Source organism: Melanerpes formicivorus, unplaced genomic scaffold (genome assembly GCF_026170545.1).
Source record: "Melanerpes formicivorus ecotype bairdi unplaced genomic scaffold, bMelFor1.0.p_v2 SCAF_26, whole genome shotgun sequence".
Taxonomy (NCBI): Eukaryota; Metazoa; Chordata; class Aves; order Piciformes; family Picidae; genus Melanerpes; species Melanerpes formicivorus.
Window position 1 is genome coordinate 2,508,895 of NW_027142378.1, and position 22,603 is coordinate 2,531,497.

General features: G+C 48.3%; 1 protein-coding gene across 3 annotated transcripts in view; it reads left to right on the plus strand.

Annotated features, from left to right (window-relative positions):
* FAM135A (family with sequence similarity 135 member A) overlaps positions 1 to 22,603 on the plus strand; it is a 110,826-nt gene that overhangs the window by 82,903 nt on the left and 5,320 nt on the right. For 2 of the 3 annotated variants that reach the window (XM_068153442.1, XM_068153444.1), the window contains 7 exons: positions 3,429 to 3,502; positions 3,783 to 3,937; positions 4,762 to 7,063; positions 9,376 to 9,536; positions 12,284 to 12,375; positions 14,265 to 14,362; positions 18,582 to 18,733. In XM_068153442.1, the coding sequence (XP_068009543.1) occupies positions 3,429 to 3,502; positions 3,783 to 3,937; positions 4,762 to 7,063; positions 9,376 to 9,536; positions 12,284 to 12,375; positions 14,265 to 14,362; positions 18,582 to 18,733 (3,034 nt within the window). The remainder of the gene's footprint in view (positions 1 to 3,428; positions 3,503 to 3,782; positions 3,938 to 4,761; positions 7,064 to 9,375; positions 9,537 to 12,283; positions 12,376 to 14,264; positions 14,363 to 18,581; positions 18,734 to 22,603) is intronic. The other variant, XM_068153443.1, reaches the window with a different exon arrangement.

The window sequence follows — 22,603 nt, forward strand, 5'->3', positions numbered from 1 at the left end:
AAGTCATTGTGGAGTCAGCCCAAGTCGGTAGAGCCTGAGTCAGCAGCACCAGCTGGTACTTGTGCTTCTGCAGAGCCTGTTTAGCAGCCTCCTAGCAAATTCCCCTGTGCTTCCAGAAGTTAGGCAGTAATTAAACACAATCAGCTACTGTTGGTTTGTTTGGGTGTTTATTTCCCCCCCCCTCCATACTATTGATTTATGTGGGGTTTTGGAGCTGGCTTTCAGCTAGTTTTATACCATTGCTATCAGTCTAAGGGCTGTCTGGAGCTGGTAATGAGATTTTCTTCCACAGCACCAGAAATGATGAGCAAGGTTTATTGCAAACAAAATCCCCCAAGCCTTCCTTTTCTGTTGGAGAGGGTGGCAGAAGTCTAAAGATCTCATCTTCATGGTTCCTGTATGTGAGTGCTCACTTCTGAACTCCAAACCACCTGGCTTGCCTCCTGGGAAACACCTTTATGCTCTTTTCTTGACTTGAGCTACAGACATCTACTAACTGGGCAATATTTCTGCTACTGTTCTGCTACCTGATGGGTTAGGATCTTTGATTACTTTTTTCAGTTGGTGGTTTAGATGAATAATCAGCCTGCTCCCCATGCTCAGCTGTTCTAAAATACGTGTTTTAGCCTGTAAAATTCTCTCCATTATATCCTCTTCTACTCGGCCCTGGTGAGGCCACATTGTGTCCAGTTCTGAGCCCCTCAGTTCAAGAAGGACCTCAGGGAACTGCTTGGAAGAATCCAGCACAGAGGCACAAAAATGCTGCAGGCAGTGGAACATCTCCCTGTGAAAATAGGTTGAGGGAGCTGGGGCTCTTGAGCTTGGAGCAGAAGAGCCTGAGGGGTGACCTCATTCCTTGTGATAAAGATGTGCAGGGCAGTGTCAGGAGGACAGAGCCAGGGATGTCCAATGACAGGACAAGGGGCAAGGGCTGCAAGCTGGAGCAGAGGAGGTTCCACCTCACCATAATGAAAAGCCTTTTCTCTGTGAGGGGGCTGGAGCCCTGGAGCAGGCTGCCCAGAGAGGTTGTGGAGTCTCCTTCTCTGGAGACATTTAAAAGCCACCTGGCTGCATTCCTGTGTGACCTGCCTTAGGTGATCCTGCTCTGGCACTGGGGTTGGACTGGATGATCCTTCGAGCTCCCTTCCAACCCCTACCATTCTGTTAACTCTTCTCTACTTCTGGGGAGAAAGGGTTTGGAATTAGCAGGGACAAAACCTTGTGTTTGGAAGGTAGAAGTCTGCTTAGAAAAGCCAGCTGGGAAAACCTGGGGGAGTGCTTAGGAACAGGGATTCTAATCCCACACATGTTTGCACAACCCCCTAGCAGGATTTCTGAAGGAAAGCAGACACTCTTTTGTCTGCAGGGCTGTTCCCAGCTGAGAGCACAAGCTGCACTTACAAGAGAGGATTGAAGGAAGTGGTTTTCTTTTGACTTAAAAACATTGTCCATGACAAATCATAGATGTTGATATCACTGAGATTAATTTCATACAACAGTAAATAGAGTTCTGGGAGGTTGGGTCAGGACTTCCAGCTTCTAGTGCAGGTTAGAGGTTGGGGGTTTCATGTTTGTGGTTGGGTTGTTTTTTCTTGAGCACCATGGAGCAATTTTTTGCCAGCTTTTCTCTTAAGGGGGGGGAAAAAAGGCAAAAGTAGAAGCTCCAGAACGTAAATCTGTTAAAAGTGGAGAGGAGCTTTTCATACCTGCCTTCCAATACCTCAAGGGAACCTGCAGGAAGAAGGGTGTCTGTTGACAGGGCAAGGGGGAGTGGTTTGGAGCTGAGGGAGAGCAGGGTGAGACTGGATCTTAGGAAGAAGGTCTTGAGTACCAGGCTGCTGAGACACTGCAACAGGTTGTCCAGGGAAGTTGTGGATGCCTGCTCCCTGGAGATGTTCAAGGACAGATCTGGTTACTCAGAACCTTGCCCAGCCTGACCTGGAATGTCTCCAGGGATGGAGCTTCAACTTCCTCCCTGGGCAACATGTTCCAGTGATCCACCACCCTCATGGTGCAGAACTCACTCCTAACATCCAATCTACATCTGCTCTTTGTTCATTCCAAAGCATTGCCCCCTCTCCTATCACTGCAGGCCTTTGGGAACAGTCCCTCTACAGCCTTCTTGTAGGCCTCCTTCAGGCAGTGGAGCACCACTTTAGGACTGTGTAGTTTATTGACTTGAGGCATACAATTGTCTCGAGTGCTGGTGGTTAGCATACATTTTATTGCCTTTGTCATTTGCACCCAAAATCTTTACAGGAAGGGTTACAAAAGGAATTACTTTTTGCACAGTGGTTTACTGTGGGCTGGAGAGTGTTCCCTGAAAAATGTGAGCCCCAATTGTCTGTATTTTGGGGCTGTCTAGTGGGTTTCTACTTCAGAAGGTAATTCTCAAGCACATGCAGAAGTGTCCAGCAAACAGTTGTTCCCTTTCTTCTCACTGAAATATCTCATAATATTGTTGTGTGTTATTGTTTCAACTGAGCCTCATTGGGATGATTGATTGACTGATTGATTTCTTGGCAATCAGGTCTTCATCAGGCAGTTGCATTTCATATCATTCTCCCTCACTCATCCAGTGTGCAAATTAAAACTCTCATTTTGGTCTCTAGCCTTGTCTGTGGCATCCTCTGCCCTCCTACTCTGCCTCGACATGGGAGAAAACAGAAGTTCTAACCTTGCTGGAGAGCAGCCAGGCAGGAAGGGGCCTGGGGGTACTGGTTGATAGTAGGCTGAACATGAGCCAGCAGTGTGCCCAGGGGGCCAAGAAGGCCAATGGCATCCTGGCCTGCATCAGGAACAGTGTGGCCAGCAGGAATAGGGAGGTCATTCTGCACTGACTAGGTCACACCTTGAGTCCTGCATCCAGATCTGGGCCCCTCAATTCAAGAAAGATGTTGAGATGCTGGAGTGTGTCCAGAGAAGGGCAACAAAGCTGGGGAGGGGTCTGGAGCACAGCCCTGGGAGGAGAGGCTGAGGGAGCTGGGGTTGCTTAGCCTGGAGAAGAGGAGGCTCAGGGGAGACCTTCTTGCTGTCTGCAACTCCCTTAAGGGAGGTTGTAGCCAGGTGGGGGTTGGTCCCTTCTGCCAGGCAAGCAGCACCAGAACAAGAGGACACAGTCTCAAGCTATGCAGGGGGAAGCTTAGGCTGGTGATGAGGAGGAAGTTCTTCACAGACAGAGTGATTGGCCATTGGGATGGGCTGCCTAGGGTGGTGGTGAGGTCGAAGTCCCTGGAGGTGTTTAAGCAAAGCCTGGATGAGGCACTTAGTGCCACGGTCTGGTTGATTGGATAGGGTTGGGTGATCAGTTAGTCTTGATGATCTTGGAGGTCACTTCCAGCCTGGCTGATTCTGTGAATGCTGGTGGATTTTCCCAGACAGAGTGAATGTGACATAACCAAAGCTCTGACTTTGTTTGGCTCTTGCAGGTGCGCAGGTTTGCAGAAGCATTCTTCTGTCTGGAGCATCCCAGGCAAGCTGCCCTTGCCTATCAAGAGCTAAAGTAAGTGGCACAGTACCCAACATGCTTATCCTGTGTAGCATTTTAGTGTGGTGCAAATGAAAGACTTCTGTAAAAAGTTAGGAGAAACTTGGATTCCAAATAGTGATGTGAAGTATTTTGAATGGCAGTTAGATAGGAAATCATTAAATAATTACTAAAGCTATTCAATACCTATTGGAAAAGGTTCTAGCAGAGGCAATTAGGCTGCTGCTAATTTCTGTGAAGGTAAAAAGAAATAGTTCTGCTTGCATGTAGGACTACCCTCTTTCTTTGTTTCCAGTGCTCAAAGTCATCTACAGATGTGTGCAGCTATCAAAAACACTTCCTTCTGCAGCTCTCTTCCACCCCTCCCTATTGAATGCAGTGAACTAGATGGAGATATGAACTCCCTGCCTATCATCTTTGAGGATCGATACTTGGATTCAATTACTGAAGGTAAATGCACCTCACAGTGCAGCTTCCCCTTGGAAGAAAGGAGGGGAAAAGTGCCTAAACCCTGAGTGTTCTGAAGATTTGTACTTCTTGCTGCTTCTAAGGGAATGTTTATTAGCTAGGAAATCATAGGATGGTTAAGGGTTGGAGGGGACCTCCAGAGATCATCCAGTCCAACCCCGCTGCCCAAGCAGGATCACCTAGGGCAGGTCACACAGGAACACAGCCAGATCAGTCTCCAGAGAAAGAGACTCCACAACCTCTCTGGGTAGCCTGCTCCAGTGCTCCAATACCCTCACCATAATGAAGTTTCTCCTTATGTTGAGGTGGAACTTCCTGTCTGCTGGTTTGTATCCACTGCCCCTTGTCCTATCACAGGACACTACTGAAAAGACAGGACACTACTGGCCCCTTCTTCTTGACACCCACTCCTCAGGTATTTATAGACATGGATCAGATCCCCTCTCAGCCTTCTCCTCTCTAGGCTAAACATCCCCAGGTCTCTCAGCCTTTCCTCATCACGCAGATGCTCCATTCCCTTCATCCTCATAGCTCTCCGTTGGACTCTCTCCAGGAGCTCCCTGTTATTCTTGAACTGGCTAGCCCAGAGCTTGTTGCAGTGCTCCAGATGTGGTCTCTCCAGGGCAGGGTAGAAGGGAAGGAGAAATGTCTCTTTAGGTTGAGTTTTGAGGGCTTGTTAGAGCTCTGTAATTAGTGGTTTATAGCTTCAGTTACCTGCATAACCTTGTTGTGAACAATCCTTTTTGTTCTTCTTCTTTTGTCTCCTTGTTTTTGTTTTGGTTTGTGTTTTTTCCTTTTGATGCAAGATGTGGATGTGCCCTGGTTGGCAGGTCAGAGTCTTCCAAGGTCAGAGTCCAATAAACTGGAGAAATTTGAAGCTGAAGAAAGTTTTGTGGCTGGTTTCACCAGCCCAGAACTGAAACTCAGGCCTGCAGGTGCCTCCAACCTCTGGCATCCAGAAAGTGAAAAGGTGCTGACAAAAGCTTTGAAAGGGAAGAACGAAGATGCTAATAAATCCAAAGTGAAGGTTACTAAGCTCATGAAAACGATGAAACCTGAAACCACCAAGAAAGTTGTGAAGCAGAACTCTAAGGACTCTGTGGTCTTGGTGGGCTACAAATGTTTGAAAAGTGCAGCACTGGAAGACGCCTCTAGAGGCTCAGAAGGCAGGCCTTCGTGCAGCGCTAGTGAAGGGCTGGACCCTGCATTAGGTGGATTTCCCTGTGATACAAAGACCTGCAGCAGGCAAACAAGTCAAAGAGAACTTCCATTTCTGCCATCTGGATCTGAGGAGAAGGCTGCCAAGATGGAAGGTGTCCAACCAGGTCCTCTTAGCCCTGTGCACTGTGAAAATGTGGCTGGTTTTGCTAGACTCGCTATCTCCCAGACTGGTTCTGGAACTGTGCAAGCAGATAGTGCTCTGCAGCCCAGAGGTACACTTGAAGGTTGCCATGGAGGTCAACCAGCTTCCTCAGGAGTCAGGACAATTGAGGTCAAACCGAGCACTAAGAACCCCTACGAAGGGGAGAAGGTCACTGTGCACATCGGGTCGTGGGCCGAGCTCCCGCAGGACGGAGCGCAGGCAGAGAATCTGCAGGTACCAAATATCCAGTCTCTGGAATCTGGAAAGAAATTGACTTCAGGAGAACAGGAAGCAGTGCTTGAAAAGGAAGATGTCCTCCCCCACAGCAGTGACATCTTGACAAAAGTGAAGAGCACTCAGGCTGCTGCTGCCACGAAGGAAAGTCAGCTTTCGGCGAGCGCAGACGGCGCCAAGCTACCGGACGTCAGCGTGACCTGCGCCTCCTCCCGGTTTTCAGATTCAGGGGTAGAAAGTGAGCCAAGTTCCTTTGCAACTCACCCCAACCCTGACCAGGTGTTTGAAAATGCTCAAGGGCAAAGTGCACATAACGGGGAGAGAGCCTTTCCTCAGCTTTTCCTCAAGCCAGACTGTGCTGTGAAAGCCACCCTAGAAAGCCATTGCACTGAGAGTACCAGCGCTGTGAGCGAAATCCAGTCGTCCCTGACATCCATCAACTCTCTGCCTTCAGATGATGATGAGCTGTCACCTGAGGAGAATTCCAAGATCTCTGTCGTACCTGAGTGCCAGCTAAGCAACAGTAAAACTGTGTTGGATCCCAGAGCAGCTGACTTGCCAAAACGTGGTGACGGTAACCAAACCAACAGTGCTTTGCAGCCGGAGTGTGTTGCAGGGCACTCAGATCACAAAACTCTGCCTGCACACTCCCCTCTCTCAGGAACAAAAGACCTTTTACTCTTAGCTGTGTCAGATGAGGAGGCATCTGCTGAGGGGAAAAGTTACATCCCACAGGCAGAGCTTGGCACAGCCTGCAAGGTTGCTCAGGGTCCTGAAAGGGAGCCTAACCCTGCAGAAGAAAGAGTTAAACTGAGTTTGGGAGCTGCTGGTGTGGGTGAGCAGTCTGCTGTTTCAGGTTCTTCATCTGTGAATGCAGTGTATGAGGTTGGAAAAGCAAATGAAGGAAAACATCTTGAGCCTTTAGAGCTGCAGGGGACAACTGAAGTAGCTCGAAGTGACATTGGGACAGAGAATCCTTCTCCAACCAGCAGTACTGACATAGTAAAGCAGGGGCTTGTGGAAAACTACTTTGGCTCTCGAAGCAGCACAGATATTTCTGATATCTGGCCTCTGGACAACAGCAATCCTGTTAGCCCTCAGAAGGAAACATATGAAAAACAAATGATTTGCTCTTCCCAACAAGATGAGGAAGATGAGGAGGAGGAGGAGGAGGATCAAGAAATGATTGAAAACGGGTATTATGAGGAAACAGACTACAGTCTGTTAGATGGAGCTTCCAGTGCTGAGCAGGGTCATGGCTCAGCAGAAGACAGAGCTCTGAGAGCTGAAAGGATTGACAGTGGGCATCTGCCAGATGGAATCAGTGTGCCTCCTGTCTGTGCTCCTGGCTGTCTGTCTTTCCCTTCTTCTCTGCGAGACTCTCCTTGCAATGTCATCTGTTCTGCACGGAGTAAGTCTGATGCAATTACCCAGCAGCCGGGCAGCACGTACTACAGCTCGGCTTCAGCTGCTTCCTGGTATGAGAGCTCTCCAGAACCTCAGATGTTAGCGTAAGTGCTTGCTTTAAACAAAGATTCTGCTTCTAGAAGTGGTGGGACTATGGGGGAGAAGCATGGTTAGAATGCCCCCAGGAATGTGGCTTGTGGATTCCACATGCTGTTTGAGCTGGTCAGATAGAAAAGGTTTTAGCACTGAATTCCCTCTGCTGAGAGCTTGGCATTCCCTGTGGTTTGGCAAACTTCAGCTAAAGCACACATGCATTCTTTTTTGTAGTTCATTGTGGTCATTTAGAAAACAAAGCAGCAATGATTCAGTCTGGAGAAGAGAAGGCTCCCAGGTGACCTAATTGTGGCCTTCCAGTATCTGAAGGGGGCCTATAGGAAGGCTGGGGAGGGACTTCTCAGGATGTCAGGTAGTGATAGGACTAGGGGGAATGGAATGAAGCTGGAGGTGGGGAGATTCAGGCTGGATGTGAGAAGAAGGTTCTTCACCATGAGAGTGGTGAAGCCCTGGAATGGGTTGTCCAGGGAGGTGGTCGAGGCCCCATCCCTGGAGGTGTTTAAGGCCAGGCTGGATGAGTCTCTGGCCAGCCTGATCTAGTGTGGGGTGTCCCTGCCCATGGCAGGGGGGGTTGGAACTAGATGATCCTTGTGGTCCCTTCCAACCCTGAATGATGCTATGATAGTATGAATGAGTTGGTGGTAAAACAGCAATGAGTTGGTGGTAAAACAGCAATGAGTTGGTGGTAAAGTGATGCTTGGAGTATAAAAAAATGGTGTTTTGTGAAGTGGAAACTGTTAAAATGGCAAGCATGGGGAAATGTGCTTTGAGTTTAAAGCCAAAACCATCCTGTAAGTGCTTGTCCACCTAATCAGTTGAATGAAGCAGATGTGCAGTGGGAGCCAAGGTGAGTGCCTTAGCTCTCAGTCTTAACCTCAGGCAGCCAAAGTTGTACACCTCGGAGACCACAGGGCTCTAACACACAGTGCACTGCAGTTTGGGTGCTGCAGCTGAGGGAACATTGGATGTAGCAGCCTAATGGGCTGCAGTGCAGGTGGCTATCAGAAAGCAGCTTAGAAGAGAGGCAAAAGCAAGGCAAATGTTAAACAAGAAGAAAAGCTTACAAAGTTGTGGTCAGCAGCTGAGAACAGGAGGAAGGTTTGAGCAGTGCTGGGGTAGAAGAGAAGTGGACAGAGAAGTAGCTTCTGAAGTACTGGAGAGTGGGTACTGGTGTGGAAAGGGAGGGATGGAGAGCAGGGACTGTTTTTAGGCTGTTCTGAACAATGAGACTGAACTCAGAGGAAAATCAAGGAGTTGGCCTTGGGAAGAGCAGAGTCTGGTGGAGCGTGGGCTAAGTGGGATTGCAGAGGGCACCATCTGCTCTGCAGAGAACCAACCCTTGGTACATTCGCTTCAGAAGAGATACCTTGAGAACAAACTAAGCCACTTCTGCTGCAGAGTGATAAGACCAACTGCCTGCAGTGGCTTCTGTTGAGACTGACTTCACTGAGGCTTGCTCTTGCCAGTTAGTGAGGAATGAGCTAAAGATAAACCTGGGGAAAGAGAGAACAAAAAGTAGAACAGGAGGAAAATGGCGAGCAGGCAGAGGAGGACGGGACACAGCATGGTGCTGCGAGGGAGCACGCAGGACTGAGGGACTAAGGAGGGGAAGCAGCAGCAGGTTTGAAGTGCTGCAGGGAAACTGATAACACAGTTAATGAGGTAGGAAGGTCCTATACAATAAAACTAAGGGAAGGGGAAGCAAGGGAGGAACACAAGGAGCTCCTAGCATGTAGGGAGCTGTTAGAAACCATACAGTGTACATCTGCAGAGGTCTGCATCTGGGTTCTTGTGAGTCAAGTATCAGTTATTCAGCCTACTGGGGGGACTTCTGGTGAGCACTTACAGCCCCAGCTCCAGCTCTCTGCTGACCTAGGAAATAGCTTTTAAGCTTGACAAGAATTACCAAAAGTCAGTGAAAAGCTCTGCTCTCATTTGTGGTTGGCTTGGATTGCTGGAATGTTGTTACTGCAGTTAAGCAGAGCTGTTGCTTGCTGAAGACCAGAGCTAACCCAGGATTGTCAGTGATTGCAGAGACACCTCAGGATCTGCAGAGATGTTCAAAGTTGAGAAGTCAGTAGAGCTTGATGGATGGATCTTGTTACAGAGGGAAAAGGGCTGTAGGAAGCTGCAGTAAAAAAAGAACAGAGGTTGAGTAACTAGCTTGAAGATAATGAGTGGATAGATCTATTTTCCTTTGGATCAGTTACACAGAAGACAAAGCAAAAACCAAGTAGAAAACTCTATCCTAGGAGACCCTGTGAGTGAATTTTGATGTGTCATAAATATGGTTTTGTTCCAGCTTCCAGCAGGCTAAAGAAGAATTGAAGCAACTAAAGCTTCCTGGATTTATGTACAGTGATGTCTTCAAACTGGCTTCTTCAATACCTTATTTCAGTATGGAAGAGGATGACTGCTCAGAAGAAGGAATACATCTGATAGTCTGTGTCCATGGCCTGGATGGTAGGCTGGGGAACGTGATACTGATGGAGAGAGCAGTGCAGATTGCTCCTTGGGTTTAGCTCTTGTCATTTCAGCTCTGAAGGGAACCTTTCTGGGATAGAGTCACTGGGAGGAAATGGGAACTTGACTTTCTGCTGCTACATCTGCCAGCCTGTTCCACAGAATCATTTACATTCAGAATTTTATGTAACATTTGTCTTCAGTAAGGTTTTCCATGCACATCAACTCTTTTTCTCATGGAATGATAAAAGCATAGTTTTGGTTGGAAAGGACCTTCAAGGTCATCCAGTTCCAGCCCCCTGGTATGGGCAGGGACACCTTTCACTAGGCTCAGGAGCAACAGCTTCCACTAGGCTTGGGAGCAACTTGATGGAATTATAGGATCCTAGAATGGTTTGGGTTGGAAGGGACCTTCAGGATCATCTAGATACAGCTCCCTAGCATGGGCAGGAACACCTTCCATTAGACCAAGGAGCAACTAAATAGAATTACAGAGTCCTAGAATGGTTTGGGTTGGAGGGGACCTTCAGGATCATCTAGATCCAGCCCCCTGGCATGGGCAGGGACACCTTCCACTAGACTCAGGAGCAACTTGATGGAATTATAGAATCCTAGAATGGTTTGGGTTGGAGGGGACCTTCAGGATCATCTAGATCCAGCCCCCTATCATGGGCAGGGACAGTTTCCATTAGATCAATGAGCAACTAAATAGAATTATAGAGTCCTAGAATGGTTTGGCTTGGAGGGGACCTTCAAGATCATCTAGATCCAGTCCCTTAGCATGGGCAGGGACAGCTTCCATTAGACCAAGGAGCAACTAAATAGAATTACAGAGTCCTAGAATGGTTTGGCTTGGAGGGGACCTTAAAGATCATCCAGTTCCAGCCCCCTTGGCATGGGCAGGGACAGCTTCCACTGGAGCAGGTTGCTCAAGGCCTTAGTTCACAGTAGATACATGTCCCATTTTTTTTCTATCAGATAGGTGTTTGTCCCTCTCATGCTAATAGAATGGAGCTACTAACAGCCTACTTGTGTTCAGAATTTGAGGTGTTAGAATGTCAAGGAAAATAAAACAGGTGTCTATTCTTAGGGGAAAAAATTAGTAGTTGTACAATGCAGTCAAGTGTTTATAAGATTTTTCAAAGGGTTAATTTGGTGAATCACAGAGGTTGGAAGGCATTTTTGGAGACTGTCAAGTCCACAGAATCACAAAATAGTCTGGGTTGGAAGGGGCCTACAAAGGGTCATCCAGTGCAACCCCCTCTGCAGGGGCATCCTCCACTAGATCAGGCTGCCCAGAGCCCTGTCCAGCCTCACTTTGAATGTCTCCAGGGCTGGGGCCCCAACCACCTCCCCAGGCAGCCTGTTGCAGTGTTCCACTACCCTCATGGTGCAGAACTTGTTCCTAGCCTCCAATCTAAGTCTGCTCTTCTCTAGTTTGAGGCCATTGCCTCTGGTCCTGTCACTGCAGGCCTTTGGAAACAGGCTCTCTGCAGCCTTCTTGCAGCTCCCTTCAGGTACCAGCAGGCTGCTATTAGGTCTCCATTCCAACTCAAGCCATTCTGTGATTCCATGATCAATGGTTTTGTCTCTCTTTGTGAGCAGCTTCTTTAACTAATAATGCAAGAAAACACAAGAGAGCAATAGGATTCCAGCCCCTGTGATTCTGTGATAGCATGTTGGGCTGGACCAACACTGCACAGCCACCTCATTCACTCTTCAGCTTCCTAAGCTAATCAATAATTGAAATTAGAGAACAGCTCTCTGGGTTTTCTTTCTTCCTCAGGGCAGGAAACAGCCTTTGAGTTCTTTTAAAACAAAATTCAGAGGTATTCCTTTTTGCTAGTGTAGATATCAGCATGATGGAATGCTGGGGGTTGGAAGGGACCTGCAGCTGTTCAGGTGCTGTTGCACGCCTCAAAAGGATGCAAAAGTTACCTTGGCCAGAAAAGTCTGTTGTTCAAGAGCATCACCTCTTTGAGGCCTTAGAACAAATCCACAGAGCTAGAATGTATAGATTCATAGGATGGGCTTGGGTCAGAAGGGACCTTGAGGATCATCTAGTTCCAATCCCCCCCCGTGGGCAGGGACACCTTCCACTGGAGCTCAAGACAAGTTGAAATGCTGAGTTCTTTATACAAGTTGTGTCCTATCAATAACAGGTTTGACTCGAACCCTTGTTCTCTAATTAAGGCAAACATGCTGCTCTTCAATTAAAAGAATGCAAGGTCATTGCTGCAGATGCGAGGGACATGGTTTAGTGGTGACCTAGCAGTGCTGGGTTGAAGGCTGGACTGGGTAATCTTGAGGGTCTCTTCCAACCAAAGATACTCTGTGATGTGTTGGCTTAGGTACCACTCTCTTTTTATCTGCCAGCAGCCCACTTTGCCCTTTGATTCCACCAAAACATCTACAACTTGCCCTCATTCCTCACTCCTTAAGCTAGCTTTGAGTTCTTTCATTGGCTTTTACCACAACTAATGAGGTGTTCAAGACTGTGGTGCTGAGGGTTCTGTGGGATGCTAAGAGCAGGGCTTCCTAAAGCCATGTCTGTGTTGAGTGTCATTTTTATAGCCCCATTTTTGTCACCACTTTTGCCTTGGCAGTTTAGCTTCCTGCAGTTTAATTGGGGCTGAGAATATCATTGGCTGTGTTTAAATATAAAGCAGGCTCATTTGAGTCTGCTCAGTGCTTCCAGTGCAAGTTCACTTCACAGGCTCTAACTCTTGCTTGTTTTTCCTTTGAAGGTAACAGCGCTGACCTAAGATTAGTGAAGACTTACATTGAGCTAGGGCTGCCTGGAGGGAGGATAGACTTTCTGATGTCTGAAAGGAATCAGGTATTTGCCACCAAAACCTCAGCTCTGCCAAGCTCTGCCCAGTGCACCTCTTCAGATGTGGCTGTCTGGTGGCACTGTCACCTTGCAGCTCACCACATTTCTCTCTCTGTTGATTGTTTTCTCGTGGCATCTGTGCTTGGGTTGATCTTGTGGCTTGCATTGAAGTCATTACAAAACTTAGGGTGGAACTGAAGGTAAAGATCTGAGGAGTGACATTGATGTGTGCTGCTATCTCCTAAGTTCCCACTAACCACTTAGGGGTGTAGATAAAACCCCCCTCTCTGTTAATGGTGGCAATGGTGGTGGTGAGAAGTGGAGTGGCAGGAAGGGAGAGATGTTACTTCACACCACCTGAGACGTGCAGAATGCCTTCCCTCAGTCTGCTGCTGCCAACTGTGGTCAATGTTATTGTTTTCAAATGAGGTAAATATGAGAGAAGAGCCACTTTTAGGCTTTGGGTGTGTGTTAGGCCTGCTTCAGGGATAGATTAGAACAAAGATGCTCTTCAGGAGCTCAAAGAAAAAGGTTCATCTAGCATTTTCCTGTGGGTGCTTTGTGACACAGACTGGGCAGGCAGCAGGCCGTGCTTCCTCCTCTCCAGCCCTTTGCTTTTTGTCAGTCATCAGCTGTAAAACTTTATGGTTTGAGAATTCCATTGAGAACATTTGGCCTACTAGCTGCTGGCTGGACTTTGCTCCCTGAATGTTTTCACTTCCAGTCTCCACAGCACACAGCTGAGATGAGTGCAACAGTTCACACACATCAGTAACTCAGCTGCAAACAAGGACGCTTCAACAGATCCCTGGATTGGAGAGTAAAAGAGTCAATCATTCTCCATTTTCCACTTCAGTTAATGAAGTATTTCATAAACAGGTGTAATTGCTCCCTCAGGAGGCAGCTGAGGGAGGCTTAGTCCATCCAGTATTACTCAGGATCACATGTCAAACACTTTCTGGCCATCCATGAGGCCCTTCCCTGCCCACTTTCGTCCTTCAGTCAGAACCAGACAGGGCATTTTCAGGTGGATGTGCACTATGGACTTGGAAAATGCTCCCCTGGTATTTTCTGTCCATTCCTTGCTTTCCTGAGACAGCTGATGATACAGAATGCAGCTCTGTTCAGGGCTGGTTTCCCCTGATTGACATTACTTGCCATTTTACCACCCAGACATGCAGTAACTGTAAGACTCTTCTCAAATCCTGGTCAGTTCTGGGTTTGACTGTGCTGGGTATTTGGGTTTACCTACAAACCCTGACATCTCACCCCTTCCCCTTCCCAGATTGTTTATCACTATGTTGAACACCCCAGAGTTTAGCACAGACCCTGTGGAACTTGTGTTGAGATGTTTTAGGCAGCCTTTGCCTACCTCTGTCTTGATTCCTGGCTGGTGATCACAGTAGAGAATCAGCTATGAACTGGGAATAAGGCTTTACAGAGTGGCTTTGTTGGGACTAAACAATGCTAACAGAGATTGTTCCTGCCCTTCCAGCCATTGTCTCATTTTTATTTCATGGGCAGTCTGATTTAGTTGTGAATATGCAGTTTGCTGTCCTGTTTCCCTGCAGATAAGATTATGTAGAGAGGAGAGCTCAGAGGTAAGGCTGGCTGTGTCATGTTCAGATTGGGGTAGCTGTATCAGCAGACAAAAGGCTCTTGCAGTAAAATGTGTATCACTTTATCCCATGTTCCAAGGAGGACAAAAAAGGGTGGGGAGGGGAGAATATAATAAGTAGGTGTAGTGTTTGTATTCAGAGTTAATGTGGATGCTTGGGTTTGGGTGCTGCTGATCAAAAGAGTGGGGGGGTGAGAATGCAGAGTGATTGCAGGATGTGCATTGCTGCAGTAGAAGAGAGTCATTGGATTGGGTTTGCCTTCCTTTTGTGTTGCAGAACGACACCTTTGCTGATTTTGATTCCATGACAGATCGCCTTCTAGATGAAATCATCCAGTATATACAGATTTATAACCTCACCCTTGCAAAAATCAGGTAATGGCCCTTCTGCAAACCATTGGCAGAGCCAAAACTGGAGCCCAGGCTTGTTCTGAGAGTGCCACGCTCAGAAGCAGGCCCAAAGAGAGAGGGGAAAGTGGAAATTCAGGGAGTGGGGAGGAGGACAAAGAGGGGAAAGGGAAATCTCTACTGAAAGAAGACTGAACAGGGTTGTGAGCTCCCCAAGTCCTGTTGGTGGGGTTAGGGCAGAGCTCAGCACTGCATGGAAGGAGCTGCTGCCCTCTGCTTCCTCATGGATTCATAGAATAGTTTGGGATGGAAGGGACTTTCAAGATCAGCCAGTTGTAACCCCTGGGCATGGGCAGGGGGGTTCCACTAGCCCAGGTTGCCTCAGCCAACCTGGCCTTGAACACCTCCAGGGAGGGGACATCCACAATCTCCCTGGGCAAACTGTTCCAGTGTCTCCCCACCCTCACTGGAAAGAATTTCTTTGTAATCTCCAGTCTAGATCTGCCCTCCTAAAGCTTCAATCCATTCCCTCTTGTCCTATCACTACATGCCCTTGTAAAAAGTCCTCACCCCAGCTTTCTTGTAGTGTAAGGCTGCTCTAAACTCTCCCCACAGCTTTCTCTTCTCCAGGCTGAACAGCCCCAACTCTCTAAGCCTGTCCCCATAGGGGAGGTTCTCCAGCTCTGTGATCATCTTCATGGCCTCCTCTGGGGCCTGTTCCAACAGTTTGGTGTCATCCTTGTGCTGTGGGCACCAGAACTGGCTGCAGTGCTCCAGGAGGGGTCTCACAAGAGCAGAGCAGAGGGTCAGAATCAATGCTGGTCCTGCTGGTGACACTTCTATTGGTGCAGCTTTTGGTAGAATAGAATGGAATAGAATAGAATGGAATAGACCAGACTGGAAAAGACCTTCGAGATCAAGTCCAACCTATCACCCAACACCATCTAATCAACTAAACCATGGCACCAAGCGCCCCATCCAGTCTCTTCCTAAACACCTCCAGGGATGGTGACTCCACCACCTCCCTGGGCAGCACATTCCAAAGGCCAATCTCTCTTTCTATGAAGAATTTCTTCCTAACATCCAGCCTGAACCTCCCCTGGCACAGCTTGAGACTGTGTCCTCTTGTTCTGGTGCTGCTTGCCTGGGAGAAGAGACCAACCCCCACCTGGCTACAACCTCCCTTCAGGGAGTTGTAGAGAGCAAGAAGGTCATCCCTGAGTCTCTTCTTCTCCAGGCTAAGTAACTCCAGCTCCCTCAGCCTCTCCTCACAGGGCTGTGCTCCAGACCCCTCCCCAGCTTTCTTGCCCTTCTCTGGACACCTTCCAGCATCTCAACATCTTTCCTAAACTGAGGGGCCCAGAACTGGACACAGGACTCAAGGTGTGGCCCAACCAGATGCTAGCTTCTCCTCAAAATCAACAGGAAGTGTTCTCTGTACCAGGGCTGCTCCACAGCTGAGGCAGCACCTCTTGGGTTGTGGCTTTTGATGGATATTTCCATCCTTTTTTTTCCCTTCCATGTATTTTTATGGTTGGGCAGATTGTTTGCTAGCACAGAAGGGTGAGGTGTTACTGTGTCTACATGTCCAGCATGATCTGAATGAGCAGAGTTGGGCCACAGAAATCCTCCAGTATCATTATGGTACTTCAGGATCTTAATGGATCTGTGGTATTGCAGAGATGACAGCATTGCCACCTGCTGTTGAGAGCTGCAGCCCACCAGTGCTGGTATCTGAACCAAGCTTTTGTCTCACAGTTTTCAGAACCCTTTCTGAAGGGTTTTGCTTCTCCTCCCCTTTCAGTTTTGATTTGAGCAAATCCCCTAAATCTTTATTAGACAATAATATCAACGCTTCTTAAATGTCTGGAGTGCATCAATAAGAGCATGGCCAACAGGCAGGGGGAGGTTCTCCTGCCTCTCTGCTCTGCATTGCTGAGACCACACCTGCAATACTGTGTCCAGGTCTGGGCTCCCCAGTTCAAGAGAGGCAGAGACATGGCGAAGAGAGTCCAACAGAGAGCCATGAGGATGATTGGGGGACTTGAGCATCTCCCCTTTGAAGTGACTGAGAGCTCTGGGGCTGTTCAGTCTGGAGAGGAGAAGGCTGAGAGAAGATCATTGATGTGTATCAATGTCTGAGGGGTGGGTGTCAGGATGAAGGTGCCAGGCTCTTTTTGGTGGTGCCCAGTGGTAGGACAAGGAATAACAGGTAGAGGCTGGACACAGGAGGTTCCACTTCAGCATGAGGAAACACTGCTTTACTGGAGCCCTGAAATAGGCTGCCCAGAGAGGTTGTGGAGTCTTCTCCTCTGGAGACTTTCAAGACCCATCTGGATGCATTCCTATGTAACCTGCCCTAGGTGATCCTGCTCTGGCAGGGGATTGGACTCAGTGATCTGTACAGGCCCCTTCCAAGCCCTGCCATTCCATGATTTGTCAGTGAAACACTGCAAGCTGTGGCAGAATTCCTGAGTGCAGCAATTTTGAACATCAATTGGTAAAAGCACCCAGGAAGACCATCCACATGTGCTGAGACTGGAAGGGAGAAGTCATGCAGTAGCCTATTCTGTCATGGACATCTCTAACTCTGTCAGTTTTTAGGAGCTCAGAAGTGGCTCTGCCATTCCACAACCCAAGGTCTAGATGTTTTCTTTGGGCTTGAAATGGGCATTTTCAGAGGCAGCAATCCTTGACTGGGAAGCATTTAAAGAGAGACAGCATTTTTTAGCTCAGTATTTCACTCAGGTGTCAGCAGCAGCTTTGGTTCAGCTATGTTTTGGTTGGTGAATTTAGCCACAGAGAGCAAACAGGAAGGGTGATTTAAGGGTGTGAAAGTGTGACATGGAGATGATCCAGCCACAGTTGATTTATAGAATGGTTTGGGTTGGAAGGGACCTTCAAGATCATCTAGTTCCAAGCCCCCTGCCATGGGCAGGGACACCTCTCTGGCTCTGCTAGAGATTTTGGGAGGGTTGGCTGTTCTCTCCATCTCTTGAGATAGTATTTTTAAGACAGGAAGACACTTCTTTTCCCCTTCAAGTGTTGAGTCTTGTCTCTACTCCATCTTCTTTAAGACAGAGCCTAGGATGCTGTGGTCCTTACCTCAGCAGGGATCTGTATGCAGCACTGCAAAATACCTGCAGTTTGGTGTGCCTTCTAAAGAAATGCTTTATGCAGCCTTGGGAGTTTGCTAGCAGGGCCCTCAGATGATTACTCTTAGATACACAAAGCTGGACTCCCATCCATCTGCCCCCCCAGAGGAACAACTCCATGTAGTATTCTCCAGGCAGACAAATACTCCTCTGTTGCCTGACTCAAACTGCTCATCACTTATCTTGGTCCAGCTGTTAAGCAGATTTGAGATGCTGCTTCTATTTTGAAGTAATCAGATCCAGTTAAGTAATGATTTCTCTCCTTATAGGATTACTTTTGGAATCCTTCTCCACTAAGCTGTCTTCTCAGTGGCCCTCACACAGTTATCCTAGTGAGTGCCAGCACTACCAAAGGACTGGTTTATTCACTCATACCATAGCTCACCAAATATTTCCTGAAGACTTGGTGCTAAGAAATGCAGAAATAATCATAGCATGGTCTGGCTTGGAAGGGACCTCCAAAGGTCGTTTAGTCCAACCCCCTCTGCAGTCAGCAGGGGCATCCACTGCTAGATCAGGTTGCCCAGAGCCCTGTCCAGCCTCACCTTGAGTATCTCCAGGGATGGGGCCTCAACCACCTCCCTGGGCAACCTGTTGCAGTGTTCCACCACCTACATGGTGCAGAACTTGTTCCTAACATCCAGTCTAAATCCCCTCTAGTTGGAAGCCCTTGCCCCTCATGCTGTCACTGCAGGCCTTTGCCAACAGTCTCTCCCCATCCTTCCTGTAGCCCCCTTCAGGTACTGGAAGGTCACTATTAGGTCCCCCTGCAGCCTCATCTCCCTGCTGAACAACCTCTGGTTTGAGTGGGATGTACACCCAGAAGTCATCTGGTGTTTGAGAGGGAGATACAGGTGGAAGGAGAGTTTGTTTTCATTAGCTCTTGAAGAGTGATGTGTAAAACAGCTCCAGAGGAGCTCAGCAGCGTGCTTGCAAGGAGGCTGGGAGGTGTGCACAAGCTACGTTCTGTGTCACCTAAAACACAAGCTGTTGAATGAAAACTTGATTCATTTTCTCCCTCTGCTCTTCCAACCTTTTATGACATCAGTTCTATTTTCCTCTGTTTGTTGTTGTTTGTCCTCTTTGAACAGCTTTATTGGACACTCCCTGGGTAACTTAATAATCCGGTCAGTGCTCACGAGACCTCGATTCAAGTATTACCTCACCAAGCTCCACACCTTCCTGTCTCTCTCTGGACCACACCTCGGTACCCTCTACAACAGCAGTGCTCTTGTGAACACAGGTAAAGTCTTCCTTCACTGCTGTCACTTGAAGGGGGAATTTTTGCCTTGGAAATAAGTGTGGGCTGCACATTTCTGCGTTGCTTTGGTGATGAGATATCACTGTCCTAAGATGAGAGACCTTAGAGCTGCCTTCTGGGACCTAAAGGGATCCTACAGGAAGGCTGGAGAAAGTTTTCATAAGCATGTCTGGCAATAGGACAAGGGGGAATGCTTTGAAGCTAAGGGTTAGACTGGAGCTTAGGAAGAAGTTTGTCACTACAAGTGTGGTGAGACTCTGGAATCGGTTACCAAGGGAGGCTGTGGATACCTCCTCCCTGGGCTAGTTCAGAGCCAGGTTGGATGAGGCCTTGAGCAACCAACTGTAGTTGAGAGGTGTCCCTGCGCATGGCAGGGAGCTTGGACTAGATGATTTCTAAGGCCCCTTCCAACCTAAACCATCCTATGAAAGGTGTGCACCCCATAAGCATTTTACAGTGTATTTAGAATAGAATAAACCAGGTTGGAAGAGACCTCAGAGATCATCCAGTCCAACCTATCACCCAACACCATCTGATCAACTAACCCATGGCACCAAGTGCCTCATCCAGTCTCCTCCTAAACACATCCAGTAATGGCAACTCCACCACCTCCCTGGGCAGCACATTCCAATGGGCAGTCACTCTCTCTATGAAGAATTTCTTCCTAACATCCAGCCTGAACCTCCCCTGGCACACCTTGAGACTGTGTCCTCTTGTTCTGGTGCTGCTTGCCTGGGAGAAGAGACCAACCCCCACCTGGCTGCAACCTCCCTTCAGGTAGTTGTAGAGAGCAATAAGGTCTCCCCTGAGTCTCCTCCTCTCCAGGCTAAGCAGCCCCAGCTCCCTCAGCCTCTCCTCACAGGGCTGTGCTCCAGACCCCTCCCCAGCTTTCTTGCCCTTCTCTGGACACCTTCCAGCACCTCAACCTCTTTCCTAAACTGAGGAGCCCAGAACTGGACACAGGACTCAAGGTGTGGCCTCAGCAGTGCTGAGCACAGGGCAGAAGGACTTCCCTGCTCCTGCTGGCCACACTTCCTGGTGCAGGCCAGGATGCCATTGGCCTTCTTGGCCCCCTGGGCACACTGCTGGCTCATGTTCAGCCTACTCTCACCCATTACCCCCAGGTGCCTCTCTGCCTTTGATTCAGGTTTTCTATTACACCACGAATTTCATTCAATTTTCATGTACCTAATCTGCAAAACAATTATGTAAGATGCATTACAATAGTTCTCCTGCAGCCTGCAGCAGGTTTCTGCAGATGTTTGCACTTTGTGAAGGTCTGTTTTGCTAAAGATGAAATGTAGCACAGGAAGAACTTGAGCAGCCTGGGCTAGTGGAAGGTGTCCCTGCCCATGGCAGGGGGGTTGGAACTGGATGGTGCTTAAGGTCCCTTCCAAGACAAACCCTTCTGTGACTCTATGGCCTTGTAGAAACTGCTGACTTGGGAAATAGATATTGGCAAATACTTCCAGGGAACATCAACATTTTAAATGAGAACTTGTTTCTGAGAGTGCCACCTGCCTCAGAGAGCCCAAACCCAAAGCTGCTAACACAAATGCTCACTAAATGAAACCCAGGCCCATGAAGCTCTTCAAAAACCACTCTCAAAATCATGAATCACTTTGTCTAGTGCTGGGTTATTTGTTGCTTGTTTTGTTACTCTTGTTTCATATGAGAATGAGGAGGGGAGACAAATGTTAACTGAAGAGGACTGGGCAGGAATTGGTGGCTCAGTGGAGTTACTGTTGGAGTTAATAGAAGCAGAGGCAACATGAGAGCCCTTTGAATTTGGTTGAAATGGTGCCACTTGCAGCCCCTATTACACCACCAGGGAGGTGGGCTTCAAGGTAAAGATACTTACAATGTAATTCACTGTGGGCACCTCTTAGGCTTTTAACCATAGAATGGGTGGGGTGGGAAGGAACTTCAGATGCCATCTAGTCCCAACAATGGGCAGGGACACCTGCTAGAGCACAGAATCATGGAATTGTCAGGGTTGGAAGGCACCTCAAGGATCAGCCAGTTCCATCCCCCCTGCCATGGGCAGGGACACCTCACACTACAGCAGGTTGCTCACAGCCACATCCAGCCTGGCTGCAAAAACCTCCAGGGATGAGGCTTCCCCATATCCCCGGGCAGCCTGCGCCAGTGTCTCACCACCCTCATGGGGAAGAACTTCTTCCTAATGTCTAATCCAAATCTTCTCTCCTCTAGCTTGGATCCATTCCCCCCAGCCTTATCACTCCCTGACACCCTAAGAAGTTCCTCCCCAGCTTTCTTGTAGCCTCCTTCAGATACTAGAAGGCCACAATAAAGTCTCCTTGGAGTCTTCTCTTCTCCAGACTGAACAAACCCAACTCTTTCAGTTCGTCCTCACAGGAGAGCAGCTCCAGCCCTCTGCTTATCCTCTTGACCCTTCTCTGGACATGTTGCAGCACCTCCAGATCTTTCTTGTACTAGGGGCTCCAGAACTGGACACAGTGCTCCAGGTTGGGGTTTCACCAGAGCAGTGTAGGAGGAGAGAATCATTTCCCTCTCCTGCTAGCCACACTTCTCTGCTGCAGCCCAGGCTGTGGTTGGTTCTCTGGGCTGCAAGTGCTCACTGGTGGCTCACACTGATCTTTTCATCCACCAGCACCCCCAAGTCTTTTTCTTCAGGGCTGCTCCCAATATCTTTCAGATATCTGAATCTGTGAGTGAATCTCACCTGAATCACCCCAAGGTGGTTTTGCTTTTAGAAAGTGCAGTTTTGCAGGATGCAGACAGGGAGGGCTGTTTGCTTGCTTTATATCATCACCAGCAAAGGCCTTTCAGTTAATTCAAGTTAGAGCTCTCAGAGGAGACTCCATAATGTCTTCAGTGGAAAAGTAAGGATATCTGGAGGAGAGTTAAACTCTGTACAAAATGTCCTTTTAAGCAATAGTCTCCCTCTGTATTTGAAGCTCTTAAGATTGTAGAAGATGCCAAGATAGTAAATCCTGGGTGCTGAAGTCTGAATGCCTCTTCTGTGTCACTGCTAATAAATTGCAGTCTGATCAATAACTATTTCTCTGAGAGCTGAATCAACACTTAAAGACATTCCTGAGGCTTATGAGGGCTTGCTTGCCTGCATTTTTTTTTTTTGCTTGGGGAGGGGAGGAAGATTATCTGGGTTAATTAATCTCATTGACTAATAAAGAGGGTACAGCATGATAGAAAATGTTCTCCTGTGGTATTCCTCCAAAGAAAATTCTGCTTCCTTGTGTCAGGTTCCCTTTAATGAATCCAGTTCTGTAAAGTGAGGTTTGGAAATCTGAGAATCACAGAATTGTCAGGGTTGGAAGGGACCTCAAGGATCAGCCAGTTTCAACCCCCCTGCCATGGGCAGGGACACCTCACACTACAGCAGGTTGCTCACAGCCACATCCAGCCTGGCCTTCAAAACCTCCAGGGATGAGGCTTCCACCACCTCCCTGGGCAACCTGTGCCAGTGTCTCACCACCCTCATGGGGAAGAACTTCTTCCTAACATCCAATCTGAATCTGCCCTCCTCTAGCTTGGATCCATTTCCCCCAGGCCTATCACTCCCTGACACGCTAAGAAGTCCCTCCCCAGCTTTCTTGTAGCCCCCTTCAGCTACAGGAAGGCCACGATAAGGTCTCCTTGGAGCCTTCTCTTCTCCAGACTGAACAGCCCCAACTCTCTCAGCCTGTCCTCATAGGAGAGGTGGTTTGAGCATCAGAGTGGTTTAAAAGGCACCTGAACGTGTCCAGAGAAGGGCAACAAGGCTGGGGAGAGGCCTTGAGCACAGCCCTGTGAGGAGAGGCTGAGGGAGCTGGGGTTGTTTAGCCTGGAGAAGAAGAGGCTCAGGGG